The sequence below is a fragment of the Peromyscus leucopus genome, chromosome 6, assembly GCF_004664715.2.
Source record: "Peromyscus leucopus breed LL Stock chromosome 6, UCI_PerLeu_2.1, whole genome shotgun sequence".
Lineage (NCBI taxonomy): Eukaryota > Metazoa > Chordata > Mammalia > Rodentia > Cricetidae > Peromyscus > Peromyscus leucopus.
This window is the reverse complement of record NC_051068.1, coordinates 7,204,143-7,223,224: the sequence shown is the minus strand read 5'-3', so window position 1 is coordinate 7,223,224 and position 19,082 is coordinate 7,204,143. Positions and strand designations below refer to the sequence as shown.

General features: G+C 49.9%; 1 protein-coding gene across 1 annotated transcript in view; it reads right to left on the bottom strand.

Moving 5' to 3' along the window:
* Nceh1 (neutral cholesterol ester hydrolase 1) overlaps positions 1 to 19,082 on the bottom strand; it is a 69,534-nt gene that overhangs the window by 17,836 nt on the left and 32,616 nt on the right. The window contains exons 2-3 of the mRNA XM_028875809.2: positions 4,913 to 5,141; positions 1,629 to 1,698 (exon numbers count right to left, since the gene is read on the bottom strand). Of these exons, the coding sequence (XP_028731642.1) occupies positions 1,629 to 1,698; positions 4,913 to 5,141 (299 nt within the window). The remainder of the gene's footprint in view (positions 1 to 1,628; positions 1,699 to 4,912; positions 5,142 to 19,082) is intronic.

Here is a 19,082-nt window from a genome sequence, read left to right as displayed (position 1 = left end):
GTGTGTGTGTGTGTGTGTGTGTGTGTGTGTGTGTGTGTGTGTGTGAGAGAGAGAGAGAGAGAGAGAGAGAGAGAGAGAGAGAGAGAGAGAGAGAGAGAGAGAGAGAGAGATGTGTGTGCTGGTTCATGCTCCTGTGAATATGGATGGTATGAGGAGACCAGAGGTTAACACTGGCTGATTAGCGAACCTTCTGTCTCCTCCTCAGTGCTGGAATGTTAGCACACACTCCACCCCTGGGTTTTTTGTTTTGTTTTGCTGCTGTTGTGGGTGCTGGGATATGAAACAGGTCCTCATGTTTGCACATAAAACACTTTATCTACTGGGCCAGCTTCCCAACCCCGTTGCTTTTTTTTTTTTGTTTTGTTTTGTTTTTTGTTTTTTTAAAGACAAAGGGCCTTACTGTACAGCCCAGATTGGCCTAGAAATGATTTCATAGCCTGGACTGGCCTTGAACTCATAGCAACTCTCCTGTCTCTAGCCAAATGCTAGGATTACATAATAAACCACCATGGCATATTTCCCTGGGTGATTTATATGAGAAATTTAGACTCTTCATGAACCCATCATACAGTCAATAACTGAATTCCCTGTTTATGCTGGAATTTTTTTTTTTTTTAGCACAACTGATTCAGCAATGAACATCATGCATTAATTCCTATTGCAAACATGGAATAGGTCAAACATGGAAGATGGCTTCAGAGACATAATAAAGCAGAGGAAAGTGGCTGGAGTTCTCCACGGGGCTGTCAAGGAAGGGGCAACCTGAAGGAAGATTAAGTGAGGAGACAAGGGACTGAATGCATTGAGAAAATGCTGGTGTGAGACAGAGATGCATGTGTCGTTACCATGGCAACAGCTGTCAAACTATTCAGGTACTTCATAGCTGCTCAAGAAAACAGCCTATAGAAGAGCCAGGAGAGACGATTCTACCCCAAGGTCTACATGGCTAAGATTTGTGGAGCACAGTGTTAGCTCCCAGGGGTACAGAGCCTTACTCAAAGAAAACAGTGCTGGTTACAAACAAGATTCTCTTTAAAATCCCAACTGTGTTTAGATTTAAAAAGTTACTATCAAACTTACAGGTTGCTAGTTCTAGTTAACCTCTTTTCCAAAAGTTTGTAAAACTACATAAAAAGATGCCTGGGAATACAGCTCAGTAGGAAGGTGCCTAAGCATATGGGAAGTACTGGGTAGAGTCCTCCCCACCACCACCATGGCAGAGACAAAGAGCAAATGCATAAACAGTTAACATAAAGTAACTCCATGTGTTATTAAACCCAGTTCAAAACTATTAGTAAGACAGACAAAGTGACACACATCTGTAATCCCAGCATGCGACACTGTATTTTAATCACCAGGTTACTTAGAATTTCTTCTTCAGAAACAGTCTGACTATTGGAGAGTGGAGAGTCGGCTCAGCAGTTAAGAGTGCGTGGTGCTCCTCAAAGGCCCGGAGTTTCGTATCCAGCACACACACTGGGCAGCTCACAAACACCAGGAACTCCAGCTCCAGGGGACCTGACACACTCTCCTGGCTTCTGCGGGCACCAGCACTCAAGTGCACACACCCCCACACAGACATGGATGGATGAAATCTTAATAGGACTGTGACTGCTGTAACTACTCACTCGATGGAAACGATGACAGCGTTCAGCTCCTCGGCCATCGCGGTGCACAGCTGGTCATAGTAACTGATCTCTAAGAGAAAAGAAAGGTCACTCCACAAGTGGCCGTGCAGGCTGTCCACGCTTACATGTCTCTCAGTACAGACTGTTTTTAGACTAAGAGAAAACAGCAGCAAACACTGAAAAATGCACGGGAGCCAGGTATCTGAGAGGCAGAGGCAGGAGGACCCCAGGAGTTCAAGGCTAGCATGGAGGTTACCCAGGGCTACATGATGTCAAAAAACCAAAAGAGAAGAAGGGAGAAGGGGGAAGAAGGAGGGAGGAAGGAGGAGGGAAGGGAGGAGGGAGGAAGGAGAGAGGAAGGAGGAGGGAAGGGAGGAGGGAGGAAGGAGAGAGGGAGGAGGGAAGGGAGGAGGGAGGAAGGAGAGAGGGAGGAGGGAAGGGAGGACGGAGGGAGGAGGGAAGAAATGGGAAGGATTAGAAAGTGAGGGAAAGAAAGAATGAAAGGTAAGCAAATAGAAACATTCAATTGCAAAAATTAAATCTATTTTCTGATAAAAATGTAATTACTATAATAGGAAATCAGTATAAGGTTAGTTTCAAATATGTTTTTAACTTATTAAGCATTTATTTCAAAACAGACTATATGAAATACACCACATGAATTCTGATTCTGAAGCTCTTCAAATACACCCTTTCACAGTAATCACAGCAAATTAGCAGTTTCCTTCTTTGAATTACAAGATTTTGCACTTTTAACATCCTCATTTGCTGTGATTCAGGAAAACCAGAAACGTGAAGAATAAGGTAGTCTCTTTAAGCCAACACAAAAGAAGTGGAATTTTAGGTGGTTTTAGCATTTCCTAGAAAGGGGACTGAAATGTCCTCAGAAGCAAAAGTAATTTAAAGGGGTAAGAATTGACTCCTTTTGTTGTTCTTTCAGTATTTTAAATCTCATCAGACAGGGATGTGGCTCAGTTGGTAGAGCACCTCCCTAGCACACATGGAGCCTTGGTTTGACCCTGCCACCCCCATCCCCCCACACACATACCTGGGTGGGGGAGGCACACACCTGTACTCCCTGCACTTAGGGGTGAAGGCAAGAGAGGCGGAAGTTTAAGGTCATTCTCGGCCACATAGGGAAGCTAGCCTAGAGTACACGAGACCCTGTCTCAAAAAAACAAGTAAACAACAAAAAAGACTTACTGTCTCAGCACAGCACCTAGTACTCCCTTCCTTAGGGACTTCCTTCCTGAGAACCAGAAGGCTAAGGAGAGCATGCTCACCTGCACACTCCCCAGCCCCCAGCTCTCCCTTTGGTACACCAGCCAAAATCAAGGAGCAATGGCCAGACTGACTCTCGTGACCACACGCTTCTGCCATCCATACCTCCTGTCTCGGACATGACGTCACCTGACCAGTGCCCATTGCCACCGACTCCATCTTTCTAAGGCAGACACCCTATTTTACTCATTTTTGGATCTTGGTCTCTAGCACACACGAGAGTAACTGTAACAGTTAACAATGGCTGTCAGCGTGACAGGATGTAGAATTACCTCTGAGCATGTCTGCGACAAATTTCTAGACTTTTTAACTGGGGAAGGAAGCCCCATCCTGTCTGTGGTGGCATTATTCCACGGGCCCAAGCTCCTGGACTGAAAGAAACGACTAACTGTTGATGCAATGGAACAGTCCACTCTTGTTCCTGCCCAGGGCCTTCCTGCCTCGATGGACTGTGCCCTCAGAATGTGAGCTGTAGCAAGCCCTTCCTTCTTTCCTTAAGTCGCTTCTTGTTCGGTGTTTTGTCATAGTAACGATAAAGGAACCGATACAGTGACCCACGGTCCAGGACCGCACAGCTGTGAGTATCTGCACTAAAAGTCACAGTATTGGACAAGCTTACACACTGAGTGAGCATGTGCTGAGATCGGGAACCAACCAGTGAGGAACAGAACAAATGATGGAGCTGTGAAACTAAGTTGTACATTCTCATATTTTCTGCAATAAAAATTGAGACAATAATATAATAAAGGAAGAGGCCAAGTTTGAATTGCTTTTCCTCCTATTTTGTTAAAATTACACTTTCATTTGTGTGTGTCTGTGTGGGGGGTGCACATGTGCCATGATGCACATGCAGAGGTCAGAGGACAACCTCTGGGAGTCAGTTCTCTCTTTACCATGTCGGTCCCACGGATGGAACTCGGTCACCAGGCTTGGTGGCCAGCATTTGTGTCTGCTGGGCCATCTCACCAGCCTATCACTCCTTTTTCAGTACAGAGAATCCCCAAAGCCCTGGCCTGAGGATGAGGAAGGAGGTCACCAGAGGCAGAAGCCCTGATCTTCTAAGACAGGCTGTGCTAGGCACCCTTCTTCTGGCCTGCTCTGTCCATGAGAGACGTCCATCTCCACAGGAAATACCCCTGAACTTGGCAATGCTGTTTTTTTTTTAATGGTTGCATACTTTTGGTATTTTAATCTTTGGTTTCATAAGCTGATGTTGATGAATTAATGGGTATTAAGCAACATCCGCTCTATTCCAAAAAAGCCTTCGAAATAAAGTTGATAAGAGTTACAGATAATTACCTCATATTCTGGCCCAATGAAAGTTTACCTTATTTTGACACAGAAAGCTAGTATAATGGATCACAATATGTCTATGATTTAGGTCACAGGATTTTTATTTATTTTTAGAGACAGGGTCCCTAGCCTAGGCTGACCTCACACTTACTATACAACCGAGGAAGACTTTGAAGAACCAGATTCTCCTGCCTCTGACCCCTCAGTACTGAGATTACAACTGTGTGACAGCACATCGGGTTTATGTAGTGCTGAGGACCAAACCAAGTGCTTCTGGGACTCAAACCAAGGAGTTCGCGCATGCTAGACAACATCTGCACCTGAGCTAAGGTGCTAGCTCAGGAAATATTCACAGAGCAACCTGCAGGCACTAAAAAGTAAACCAAGGGCTGGGGCTGGGGCTGGGGCTCAGCGGTGGAGCTATGATGCACACAGGAAGGGCAGGAGGGAGAGAAGAAGGGAGGGACGGAGGGAGACAGAAGAAAAGAGCGCAAAGACAGGAAGGAGAAGGGAAGGATCAATAAGCAAAACCTTTCTACACCATAACCCTATAAATGAAAAGAGGCGCTGCGGACGTGGCCAGAGCGACAGGGGAAACCAGGATGGTCCAGGAGAACAGTCCCATCCTGTAAACAGTGGTCACTGCGCTCGCTCGCTCGCTCGCTCCTGGAGCCAAGCCGCCGACCCACCCGAAGGGGACAGGCACTTACTTGCACTCGCCAAGGCCCAGCCTCCCCCGTGGATATAGACCACGCTCCGCCGCAGTTGCTCGTCGGGTTTTGGAGAGGCTTCAAACACTCTGACTTCCACCCCATCAAAGTCAGTGTCGGTCACCTTCACTTTCGGGGAGGACCTTGCGCTTTTCTTCCCAAAAGAAACTATGATGAAATTGAGCGCGATCAGGTGGTGGCTCAGCCCCAGGGAGTGGATCAGGTTACTCTGCAGGTTGAGGGGAAGAAAGAGGGACACTGTTGACTGTGGCACCAGACTGACGCCCGCGGGGATACTCACCAACTCCACATTTGGGGTTGGATGTTTTTGTTTTGAGAGCTAATGAGAGCCGGGAATGGGGAGCAAGAGGGACAGCGATCTCACTATGCGGCCCTGGAGGTTCTGAAACTTGCTTTGGTAAGCCAGGTAGATCCGCCTGCTTTTGCCGCCCGAGTGCTGGGATTGAAGGCGCGGGCCAGCAACCCGGGTCACTTCGCTGTTTTGATTTACCCCGCTAACTGCCTGGCAGCAGTTCTTACAAGCAGCCGCTCCTGGACTGGAGAGTCCTGAACACTTAGACCATGACAGCAAACTATTCACCTTTGGGACTTAGAGCTAACAGCATTTTCTCTCTTTCCCTTCCCCACCCCTCTCCTGTCTCCCCCTATACCCTCTCCTGTCTCCCCCCACCCCCACCCCACACCCTCTCCTGTCTCCCCCACACCCACCCCACACCCTCTCCTGTCTCCCCCCCCTCACCCCCACCCCCACCCCCTCTCCTGTCTCCCCCCATACTCACCCCCACACCCTCTCCTGTCTCCCCCCATACCCTCTCCTGTCTCCCCCCCATACCCACCCCCACACCCTCTCCTGTCTCCCCCCACACCCACCCCACACCCTCTCCTGTCTCCCCCCATACTCACCCCCACACCCTCTCCTGTCTCCCCCCATACCCACCCCCACACCCTCTCCTGTCTCCCCCCACACCCACACTCACCCCCTCTCCTGTCTCCCCCCCATACCCACCCCCACACCCTCTCCTGTCTCCCCCCACCCCCACCCCACACCCTCTCCTGTCTCCCCCCACCCCCACCCCCACACCCTCTCCTGTCTCCCCCCCACCCCACCCCACCCCCTCTCCTGTCTCCTCCCATACCCACCCCCACCCCCTCTCCTGTCTCCCCCTATACCCACCCCCACACACCCTCTCCTGTCTCCCCCCACCCCCCCCCCACACCCTCTCCTGTCTCCCCCCACACACCCTCTCCTGTCTCTCCCCCACCCCCACCCCCACACCCTCTCCTGTCTCCCCCCACACACCCTCTCCTGTCTCCCCCCACACCCACCCCACACCCTCTCCTGTTTTGAAAGCAGTGTTTACATAGAGTCTCTGCAAATGCTCTCAGACTTTATCACTTATTTTAGCAGTGCTGGGGATCAAACCCAGGGCCTTGAGAATGCTAGACAAGTGCTCTACCACCAAGCCACAGCCACAGCCCTGACAGCACATTTTCAGTCCTTTTTAAAACTCTTTATTGAACCCAAAGTCCTGCCCAATCTTCAGACCTGGGTGCCACCATGATAAACAAATATGTGATGGAGAAGGTGGGAAAGAGAAAACACAGGAGCAGTGTGTCTGCTAGGGAGAGAGGCAGAACCGGAGACAAGATGGGGGTGACGGGTGAGAGAGAGGGCTGGTGGACATGCTGTCACTGACTGGGGCGTCAGCCCGATGGGGTACAATAGCCTGGAGCATATGCAGATGCAGACTGGGCCACACGGAGTTGCTGGTTAGCCTGAGCTATACCGTCAAACCTTGTCTCAAACAAATAAAAAGACACAGAAAGTACAGTTAGAGAAGAGCCCAAATCACCCACCAGCAAAGACCTTTTGGGGTTTATTCTTCTCTTTCCACTTCTACAAGATCCTTAGCAAAGGGGGTTGGAAATATGGTTCATAGGTTAAGAGTATGGCACAATCATGAAGACCAGAGTTCAAACTCCAGAACTTACTTTAATGAGCTGGGCATAGTGTAAATTCCCATAATCCTTATTCTGAGTGATCAGATGCCCTCTTCTGGAATGCACCTTCCCCATACTCTCCTCCCCCCAACATGCACACATATACACACAGAAACACAAATAAATAAATAGAAGACTTTCAGCAAGGGGCACAGTGGGCAGTACTGTGTTTTACTGCAGACCATAAAGCCAGGATCTGACACCAGCGATGAGCAAGTCACCATTGCCACGATAGTCCACACTTGCCCCTCCGCCTCTGAACACCAGGCTCCTGAGTCACTGAGCCCAGGGAGGTGCCTTTACAGATGAGATGGTTTATTTGGCAAGCAAACTCCCTCTGGAGTGTGTGCTGAGTCACAATCACTTGACTCAGTTTACCCAGTCTGCCCAGGAAATGCTGGAAAGCATTGCATCATAAATCCCCCAGCGGTACTCATGAGAAATAAGAGCAGGAGGTAACTGAGCTAACAATAAACAGCATTTTAGGAATATCCATTTGCTATAAGCAACAGGGAAATGAATATTGATAAGATAATTCAATTTCTATACTTGCTGACATTTTGTCTGGAAATCTGTCCAATTTCCTGAAAACTTAAAGTAATTGTTACTATCCATCATATTAAATAAATGGAAGGCCAGCAAGGTAGTTATGGCGCTTGCTGAAGAGTCTGACAATCCCAGTTCAATTCCTGGAACCCACATGAAAACGAGGAACTGATTCCTGCAAGCTGCCCTTTGACCTCCACATGCCTGTCATAGCATATGTGCACACAAATAAATAATAAATAAATGAGGAAATGAATATTTGAGCATGGAGGGAGCGGTGTGTGTGTGTGTGTGTGTTGTGTGTGTGTGTGTGTGTGTCTGGTCGGGTCCACTGACAGTGTATTCACGGAGATTAGAGTCAGCACAACATGCTCCTCCTCCGCGTGACTCAGTTTCCCCAGGCCTTCAGAACACTTCTGCCTCTTACTTTGCATTCACCACATTAGCTGAGTCTCTGAAAGGCGGACAGTGTCCTTTGTTTACAGCGGAGGCTGGGGCTAGGGGGCGGGGTGGCTCTGAGCGGAGACTGTGAAGGAAAAGAGGCAAGAGGGGAAAGTAGGTGGCAGAGAAGGAACCCCGAAAGCTTCTAAAGAACTGTGATGTTGGAATTACTGAAAGTAGTTACCCTAACACCAGGTGTGAGAGCGCCAGCCTTGCGGGTAGAGCGGGCTCCTGAAGGGGTTCAAAGTCACGCTCAGCTACACAGCGAGGTCAAGACCAGCCTGGGATACGTGAGTTCCTGTCTCAACAAAATAGTCAGCTATCCTGTAGTGAAAACTGGGTCTGGGGATGTAGCTCAGTTAGGGTAGTGTTTGTCTATCAAGTACAAGGTCCTGGGTTCAGTCCTCCGCACATGTAAACCAGGTGTGGAGGTGCCCATCTGTAATCCAGTAGTGATGGAGGGAGGGAGGAGTCTCACAGCTCAAGGTCATCCTTGGCTAAGTAGTATGTTCAAATAGCCTGTGCTATTTGCGATCCTGGCTAAAATGTGTCTCCCTCCCCAGGTCTGAGGGCCAAAGAGCAAGCGACAGGACACAATCAGAAACGGTACTCTGCTTGTTAGTGTATAAATTGCTTCAGTTTTTAACTGGACCAATCTCTGGTGGTCAATTCAATGTAGAAATTATGGACAATTCTATGGGTATGGAGAGCTTTGAGGGGAAGGAAGAGGCAGTCTTCTGAAACTAAAAGTAATAGAGGAAGCCAGGCAGTGGTGGCACACAGCTTTAATCACAGCACTTGGGAGGCAGAGGCAGGTGGATCCCTGAGTTCAAGGCCAGCCTAGTGTACAGAGTGAGTTCCAGGACAAATAGCCAAGGCTAAACAGAGAAACCCTGTCTAAAAAACCAAAACAAAACAAAAAACAAACGAACAAAGTCACAGAGGAAGCTGGATGAGATAGTACATGCCTGTAGTCAGAGGCTGAGGCCAGAAGACCACCAAGAGTGTGAGGTCAGGCTGGGCTATACAATAAATGTGGGCCATTCAGAGGTTGGAACCAGAGGATTACAACGAGTTTGAATCTAGTCTGAGCTACACAGTAAGTTCCAGGCCAGCCTGAGCTACAGAGAAAGAACTAGCTTTAAGAAAATTAAAATATCCTGTCTCAAACCCCTCCTCCAAAAGAAAGAAAATTAAACTGAGAAAAGCCATCAAGACCACCAGAGGAGACCCACCCCAGTCAGTCAGTGCTGCACTAGGAGCGGATGAGAGAGCTCCACACACTATGTGACTCCGCCAGGAGCTTCAGATCCAGCCCAACACAGAATCCCAAACGGACTTAAAATGTTAGGAGATTTTAGTGTGGGATTTTTAACTCCATTGCGTAGTTCTCAAGCGTAATCTTTACAGATGATAGGGCCGTGTCACCATGTCAAAAGGTTGGACACCCCTGGGCCCAAAGGTTTCCACAGCTCAGAGTGACAGACTTGCTCCTCTTGAGGAGTGAAATCCAGCCAGGGCATCCAGCCTGAACTGAACTAGGAAAAGTGCTGCAGCCAAGTTCACAGGGTGGGGCAGGAGTCTTAATCAAACACCTACCCGGAGAAAGGGCAGAGCAGCAAAGAGGAGGGGACACTAGGGGATGGGGCATGCCAGGAACTCCTCAACCTGGTGCTCAGCCCTAAAGGAACATCTCCGTCATGCTGCCCGATCCCACCCTGCACCTCCCCATCCCCCAGAAAGGCTTAAGGTGCATCACAGAAGAGAGGGCAGAAAGCATTTATGAGCTGTGGTCAGGAGCTGTGGACAGGAGCTGTGGACAGGGGCTGTGGACAGGGGCTGTGGACAGGAGCTGTGGACAGGAGCTGTGGACAGGGGCTGTGGACAGGGACTGTGGACAGGGCTGTGGCAGGGTGTGGACAGGGAGCTGTGGACAGGAGCTGTGGACAGCGGGACGGGCTGTGGACAGGGCTGTGGACAGGGGCTGTGGACAGGAGCTGTGGACAGGGAGCTGTGGACAGGAGGTGGACAGGGAGGGGCTGTGGACAGGAGCTGTGGACAGGAGTGGACTGTGGACAGGGGCTGTGGACAGGGGCTGTGGACAGGGGCTGTGGACAGGAGCTGTGGACAGGGCTGTGGACAGGAGGGCTGTGGCAGGGCGTGGACAGGAGCTGTGGACAGGGCTGTGGACAGGGGCTGTGGACAGGAGCTGTGGACAGGGGCTGTGGACAGGGGCTGTGGACAGGGCTGTGGACAGGAGCTGTGGTGGACAGGAGCTGTGGACAGGGGCTGTGGACAGGGGCTGTGGACAGGAGCTGTGGACAGGAGCTGTGGACAGGGGCTGTGGACAGGGGCTGTGGACAGGAGCTGTGGACAGGAGCTGTGGACAGGGGCTGTGGACAGGGAGGGGCTGTGGACAGGGGCTGTGGACAGGGAGGGGCTGTGGACAGGAGCTGTGGACAGGAGCTGTGGACAGGGGCTGTGGACAGGGAGCTGTGGACAGGAGCTGTGGACAGGGGCTGTGGACAGGAGCTGTGGACAGCGGCTGTGGACAGGGGCTGTGGACAGGAGCTGTGGACAGGAGCTGTGGACAGGGGCTGTGGACAGGAGCTGTGGACAGGGCTGTGGACAGGGGCTGTGGACAGGAGCTGTGGACAGGGAGCTGTGGACAGGAGCTGTGGACAGGGGCTGTGGACAGGGGCTGTGGACAGGAGCTGTGGACAGGGGCTGTGGACAGGGGCTGTGGACAGGGGCTGTGGACAGGGAGGGGCTGTGGACAGGAACTGTGGACAGGAGCTGTGGACAGGAGCTGTGGACAGGAGCTGTGGTCAGGAGCTGTGGACAGGGGCTGTGGACAGGGGCTGTGGACAGGGAGGGGCTGTGGACAGGGGCTGTGGACAGGGGCTGTGGACAGGAGCTGTGGACAGGGAGGGGCTGTGGACAGGGGCTGTGGACAGGGAGGGGCTGTGGACAGGGGCTGTGGACAGGGAGGGGCTGTGGACAGGGGCTGTGGACAGGGAGGGGCTGTGGACAGGGGCTGTGGACAGGGAGGAGCTGTGGACAGGAGCTGTGGACAGGGGCTGTGGACAGGGGCTGTGGACAGGGGCTGTGGACAGGGAGCTGTGGACAGGGAGGAGCTGTGGACAGGGACTGTGGACAGGAGCTGTGGACAGGGGCTGTGGACAGGAGCTGTGGACAGGAGCTGTGGACAGGGGCTGTGGACAGGGAGGGGCTGTGGACAGGAGCTGTGGACAGGGGCTGTGAACAGGAGCTGTGGACAGGAGCTGTGGTCAGGGGCTGTGGATAGGGGCTGTGGACAGGAGCTGTGGACAGGGGCTGTGGACAGGAGCTGTGGACAGGAGCTGTGGACAGGAGCTGTGGACAGGGGCTGTGGACAGGGGCTGTGGACAGGAGCTGTGGACAGGAGCTGTGGTCAGGGGCTGTGGATAGGGGCTGTGGACAGGGAGGGGCTGTGGACAGGGGCTGTGGACAGGGAGGAGCTGTGGACAGGAGCTGTGGACAGGGGCTGTGGACAGGGGCTGTGGACAGGGGCTGTGGACAGGGGCTGTGGACAGGGAGGAGCTGTGGACAGGGACTGTGGACAGGAGCTGTGGACAGGGGCTGTGGACAGGAGCTGTGGACAGGAGCTGTGGACAGGGGCTGTGGACAGGGAGCTGTGGACAGGAGCTGTGGACAGGGGCTGTGAACAGGAGCTGTGGACAGGAGCTGTGGTCAGGGGCTGTGGATAGGGGCTGTGGACAGGAGCTGTGGACAGGGGCTGTGGACAGGAGCTGTGGACAGGAGCTGTGGACAGGGGCTGTGGATAGGGGCTGTGGACAGGAGCTGTGGACAGGGAGGAGCTGTGGACAGGGGCTGTGGACAGGGGCTGTGGACAGGGAGCTGTGGACAGGAGCTGTAGACAGGAGCTGTGGTCAGGGGCTGTGGACAGGGGCTGTGGACAGGGGCTGTGGACAGGGGCTGTGGACAGGGAGCTGTGGACAGGGGCTGTGGACAGGAGCTGTGGTCAGGGGCTGTGGACAGGGGCTGTGGACAGGGGCTGTGGACAGGGGCTGTGGACAGGGGCTGTGGACAGGAGCTGTGGACAGGGAGGAGCTGTGGACAGGGGCTGTGGACAGGGAGCAGGGCTATGAAATGCTGTCTTCAGGACATGGTGTGGCCACTGTACCCACAAACTCACCGCAGCTATGATTATCTGCACACCATCAGCCATCAGCCCAACAGGCAGAACTAACTAGACTCAGGAAGTTTATAACAAAAAAAGGACATGACGGGGAAGGGGGCGTGTTGGAAGTGCCTCAAGGGAGTGGGAAGGGAGTTTGGGACAGGTATGATCAAAATATATTGTGTACATGCAAGAAATTGCCAGTAATAAATTAATACATATATTTACATATAGTCATCTGAAAGACGCAAGGACAGTGTACAGAGGCCAACAGTGTCAACTCCAGAGCCACTCACTGTGCCTGGGTCAAAATCCCAGCTCCTCTCTTATCAGTCCTGCATGAGTCAGTTACTAAACCTCTCTGTGACATAACTCCTATCTATAAAATGAGAATACTAGCAATGTCAAAAGATTGGTGGTGGCCATGTGTAATTCCAGCACTTGGGAGGTGGGACTGGGGATCCGTCACAGTCTGAGGCCAACCTGGGCTACATGAGACTGTCTCCAAAGGAAAATAAAATGCAAAACAAAAAGACTCACAACCATGTTCTAAAACTGTTGGCTAAAAGTTCTAAACAAACTGCTACCAGAATTTTTTTTTTTTTTTTGAGACAGAGTTTCTCTGCGTAGTTTTGGCGCCTTTCCTGGATCTTGCTCTGTAGACCAGGCTGGCCTCGAACTCACAGAGATCCTCCTGGCTCTGCCTCCTGAGTGCTGAGATTAAAGGCATGTGCCACCACCGCCCAGCCCAGGAAACTTTTGTATATGTGTGATGGCTAGTTTTTATATTACCTTGATAAAAACTAGAATCATTTCAGAAGTGACATCATTTGAGAAAACTTCCCCCACCAGAGTGTCCTATGGTCCATTTTCTTGATTGATGATTAATGTGGGAGGTCCCAGCTCACTAGGGGCAGTGCTATCCTGAGCAGTGGTCCTGGGTGAGGTAAGAAAGTGGGTTCATCAAGCGAAGAGGAGCAAGCCCGTAGCCACCTTCCTCCATGGCCGCTGCATCAGTTCCTGCCTTGAGTTCCTGACCTTACTTCCCTGGATGATGGACCACAAGCTGTATATGCTGAAACGAAATCTTTTCTTTCTCAAGTTGTACTTGGTCATAGTGTTTTATCACAGCAATGATGTAGTGGGTAGCCATTCCAGCTTTGATGTGGAAGTTACAACCCCCATTGAGGCTTTGACAACTGTCATGCCTACAAGGCGGGGCCAAGGGAGGCGCCTGGAGACCCAAGATCTGGATGGGCCAGCGCTCTCTCTGTTCCTGGACCCTGGACGGTGGAGGTTGACTGAGCAGAACTCCAGAGAACACCGCTGGACTGCAATACACCTTCCCCAGACCCCACGACCTACCTATCCCTTCATTTGTAAGTTACCCACTAAATAAATCTTCCTTTTAACTACATGGAGTGGCCTTAATAATTTCACCAATAAGTAGAAACTTAATAAGGCTGAAAGTATTCTTGGATCCAGGGAGGGGAGCTCGGGAGAGCCCGCTGTCTGATGCTCCAGCCACATGAGTAACTCAGTAACTTGCAACATGATTTCGCTGCTCTCAAGACTCCACTGCAGCTCATGGCCTGCTTCACTCCTCAAGTCTGATGGTCTGGGTTCTATGTCAGTGGTTCTTCAGTTTTTCTAGTGTGGTCATTTCTTTCTGTCTAGAATCTTTTTAATTCCCCTCTCCATATTCTGCTCTTCTGTACCAATTATAGCAAAATACATACTTGGACCAAAGAATGATTTTTCTGCATCAAAATCTGGCCATGCTTTTTAAGATTTGAGTGGGCTTTTTACTAGGGTTATTATTCAGGGCAGGTTTGTTTTGAGGATGTAGTGTCTAAGTATACTTTTAAGTGCAGATTTAGGGAGAGAGTGGGTTGATACAGGGTTTCTCTATGCAGCCCTGGCTGTCCTGGAACTTGCTACGCACAACAAGCTGATCTTGAACTTATAGAGATCTCCCTGCCTCTACATCTGCCTCCCAAGGGATGGGATTAAGGCACGTGTTACCATGATCAGCTTGAAGTACAGATTTAATTTTGGTTTTTGTTAGCACTCAACTTCTATGACTCCATCGTAGGCTAGAGAAGGAGGGGAGAAGGGTGGCGTAGGGGTGTTTCTGGCTGTGGGCAGGGGTCCCAGTTTTAACCCCTTGCACCCTGTCCTTACACAGCAAGGACAGGAAGAGAATGTGAAGGCATCAAAGTCTTCTGAAAGACCCCACTCTGGTGAAAGAATGGAGTGTCATCTCCACCCACCCATCCGTCCCTGTCCTCAGGACAGCTACAAACCTCCCTTGCTGGAACTGCCCCATCTTGAGTTCCAACTCAGAAAACGGCCTTTCTTCCCCTTCCCATCTCCTTCACCGCAGCAGCCCCGGGAGCTCCAGCTTGTTGCCCTCCTGCTGCTCTCTCCATATACCGTGGTCCAGTTCTCTCCTGGTTCATTTTTTATTCTTTTATATACAATACAAAGAACCCACAAAAGGGACTCTGTGTCCATGTTAACACAAGCATTCAGGGTGCTGAGGCAGGAGGCTCACACACAAGTTTGGAACACACAGTGAACCCTATCTCAAAATAAAATGAAACAGAACCTTGGAGAATAACGTAATTTAAATGGCCAGCTGACATGAGACAAATAGAAGATAGACGATCGATCGATAGATAGATAGATAGATAGATAGATAGATAGATAGGTAGATAGATAGATAGATAGAAAGAAAGATAGATGATAGGTAGATAGGTAGATAAATGACAGATAGATGAATGAATGACAGGTAGACAGATAATAGGTAGATGGATGACAGATAGATAGATAGATAGATAGATAGATAGATAGATAGATAGATAGATAGGTAGGTAGGTAGATAGATAATGCTGCCTGTTAGCAATCCTTTCTCCTGTCCCTTTCTTGGTCAGGTAAAGAATAGCAAGATGAGGTGGTCGCAATCCATAGCACACAACCAAGATTTATTGAAGCAAACATAGTCCTCACATGTTATTTTTTTACAATGTGTAACAAGGCCAGATCCCCTTTTTCACCTTGAATTGGATGGGCAAGATGCACTTTGTTGGTTCAGTCACTTTAAGTATAGCAGGAACCAGATGGGAGGGGGGCAGACTTCTGAAATACCCAAGGAGAAAAAAGCCTGTGCCCAGAATAGGAATAAACCCTGCCAAAAGAGGAATTCTTTCAGACAAGAACTGGGAATTAGGCCATCTTGGATTAAATGAAAAGTATTCAGAGATCAGCATGATCCAGTCCAAGGCCTCTTTCCCTAGCTATCTACCTATTCAAGAATTAACTATCTCCTGTCTTCCCTCAGACAGATGGATAGATACATTCATGGATGGATAGATAGGTGGGTGGGTGGTTGATGGATGGACGGACGGACGGATGGATGGATGGATGGGTGGATGGATGGATGGATGGATGGATGGATGGACGGATGGACGGATGGATGGATTCATTCATGGATGGATGGATGGGTGTTTGGATGGGTGGATGGATGGATGGGTGGATGGATGGATGGATGGATGGGTGGGTGGGTGGATAAATGGATGGATGAGCTACAGTGTGTGTGTGTGTGTGTGTGTGTGTGTGTGTGTGTGTGTGTGTGTGTGTGTGTGGCGGGGTGGCTTCAAAGAGGGCAGTCTGAAAGTGTACTGCCTTCTTTGGGATAAAGGCAGAACTTGGCTGGGCCTAGTGATTCAACACTGTAACACCAGTCTGTAGGAGTCAAGGGCAAAAAAATCACCAGTTGCAGACCAGCATGGACTACAAAGATCAAAGAAAAGAGTCAGGGGCAAGGAACTGGGAAGACAAAAGAGGACTAAGGTGGAGCTGCCCCAGTGGAAAAGGGTTGAGGGTCACCGCCCACCAGCTCCTATAAACTCACCCGTGTGAACTCTCCACCCCTTCATTTGCTTTCCAGGTCCTGTCTGTTCTTTCTTCTTTTGTGATCACAACTCACACCAATCTTTTCTGTGACCCGTCACAAGCTTTCTCAAGCTGCACACCCAAGTCATTCTGTGCTTACGTTCTTTGCTCTCTCTCTTCTGGCCCACTGCCCTCTTTTCTCTGAGAAGTTGTCTGTCCACATTAGCAGTCCTGTTTCTTTAGCTCCCTTACAATGATACCTACAGCATTTTGACTTCCAGCGCTGCATCTCAAAACGAAGTTCACCAATGGCCTACTCAGTCAAGCATCTACCAACCCGCTCCTCAGTTTCCCCCTTTAACTTCTCCAGGCTCTGGTCTATTGTGCCACAAACCCCCATTTATTTATTTATCACTTGGGGGTTCTTTTGAGACAGGGTCTCATGTAGCTCAGGCTGACCTCAAATTCACCATGTAGCAAAAGATAACCTTGAACTTCTGGTCCTCCTGCCTCTACCTCCTAAGTGCTAGGATGTCTGGTTTTTAAAGTGCCAGGGATCTCCTATATGCTATGTAATGTGGCTACCAACTGAGCCACATTCCCAGACTTTTCCAACTGAGCCACATTCCCAGACCTCATTTTGTTTTTTGAGACAAGGTCTAGCTAAATAGCCTAAGCTGGCCTCAAACTCAGGATCTTCCTGTCTCAGCCTTCCAAGGGTTGGGATTATAGGTGTGGCAAACATAACCAACTCCTGCCTTTGTGTATATGTATGTATTTTATAGATTGGTTCTTCATCTCCAGCCCTGAGGGTTTTTTGTTTTGTTTTTGTTTTTGTTTTTTTTTTTTCAAGACAGGGTTTCTCTGTGTAGCCATGGCTGTCCGGGAACTCTCACTCTGTAGACCAAGCTGGCCTGGAACTCAGAGATTCACCTGCCTCTGGCCCCCAAGTGCTGGTATTAAAGGCGTGTGCCACCATGGCCCAGCTCAGAGTTAAATAATGGTGTTTCCAAAGTTCTATTTTTTTTTTTTATTCTGTTTTATCTTGTTGTGGTACTAGAGGCTGATTCCAGGGCTTCTCAAACACTAGGTAAGCGCTCTACCATGGAGTAATAACCCCGTGAGCCACCCCCCTCTAATCTATTCTGTTTTGAAGCAGAGGCTCACTGAGTTTCCTAGAGGGGTCTTGAACTTTGAAACTTTTATTTTAAATTATGTGTATACAGGAGCATGTATATGTGTTTATGGTATGTGCACACGTGAGTGCAGCTGTCCTCCGACTCCAGAAAAGAACAGTGGATCTTGCCGGGTGGCGGCGGCGGCGGCGGCGGCGGCGGCGGCGGCGGCGGCGGCGCACGCCTTTAATCCCAGCACTCGGGAGGCAGAGCCAGGCGGATTTCTGTGAGTTCGAGGCCAGCCTGGGCTACCAAGTGAGCTCCAGGAAAGGCGCAAAGCTACACAGAGAAACCCTGTCTCGAAAAACAAACAAACAAACAAACAAACAAAAAAAAGAACAGTGGATCTTCAAGAACTGGAGTTATAGGCAGTGGTGAGCTGCCCAACTTGAATGCTGGGAACAGAACCCAGTCCTCTGCAAGAAGAGCAAGTACTCGTTAACCACTAAACCATCTGTAACCCTGAACTTCTTTATTTTAACCTATGTGCTGGATAGTTTTACGTCAACTTGACACAAACTAATGTCATTTGAGAGGAGGGAACCTCAGTTAAGAAAATTCATCCAGGGCTGGAGAGATGGCTCAATGGTTAAGAGCACTTGACTGCTTCTGCAGAGGTTCTGAGTTCAATTCCCAGCAACTACATGGTGTCTCAGAACCATCTGTAATGGGATCAGATTCCTTCTTCTGGTGGGCATGAAGACAGAGCACTCATATACATAAAATACATGGATAAATAAATCTTTAAAAGAAAATGCCTTATAAGATCAGGCTGCAGGCAAGCCTGTATTTTCTTAATTAGTGATTGATGAGGGAGGGCCCAGCACATTGTGGGTGGTGCCACCCTTGAGCTGGTGGTCCTGGGTCTTTAAGGAAGCAGACTGAGGGGCTGGAGAAATGGCCCAGTGGTTGAGAACACTGACTGCTCTTTCAGAAGGCCCAATTTTAATTCCCAGCACCCACATGGCAGCTCATAACTACCTGTACTCTAGTTTCAGGGGATCCAACCAACTCTCTCTCTCTCTCTCTCTCTCTCTCTCTCTCTCTCTCTCTCTCTCTCACACACACACACACACACACACACACACACACACACACAGGCAAAACACAAATGTACATAAAATAAAAAAAAAATTTTTAAAGAAAGCAGGCTAAGCAGCCATGAGGAGCAAGCCAGTAAGCAGCATCCCTCCATGGCCTCTGCATCAGCTCCTGCCTCCAGTTCCTGCCCTGACTTCCTTCAGTAATCAACAGTGATGTGGAAGTTTAAGCCAAATAAACCCTCTCCTGCCCAGCTTGCTTTTGGTGGTGGTGTTTCATCACAGCAATAATAACCCTGATAAGACAAGGCCAGAGAGCAACTTTCAGGAATCAGTTCTTTCCTTCCACGGGTTCCAGGAGTTGAGCTCAGGTCATCGGGCTTGTGTAGGAAGTCTTTTGAACCTGCTGAAGCCATCTTGCTAGCCCAGCTGGAGCTTTCAGTCCCCAGACCTCAGTCTCCTGAGCAGCTGGCTTACAAGCCTGCATTAGACACAGCTCAAAGTGCAATGTTTTCGTGACTCAACTTCACAATTCCTACTTTCCTTGCAAGGCAGTGAACCATGATGGTGCAGTGCCAGACACACAGGAACAGCTCGCCTGCCGCTCACTAAACTGAGTCGTGGTAACTGTTCTCATCTGTTCTTTTCAAACTCCAGATCCGAATTTCCAACCATCTCCAGGATTATCATGGACAGGGAGGGGAATGTAGAGTGCCATGCATCCTGTGATGGTTAATCTTTATTGCCAACCTGATTGGATTTCCAACTACCTAGAGACCACCTCTAGCGAACTGCTGAGGTCATTTACAGAGGCACAGCTGACAACAGAAGACCTGCTCTGATTAGGGGCAGCAACTCCCATGGGC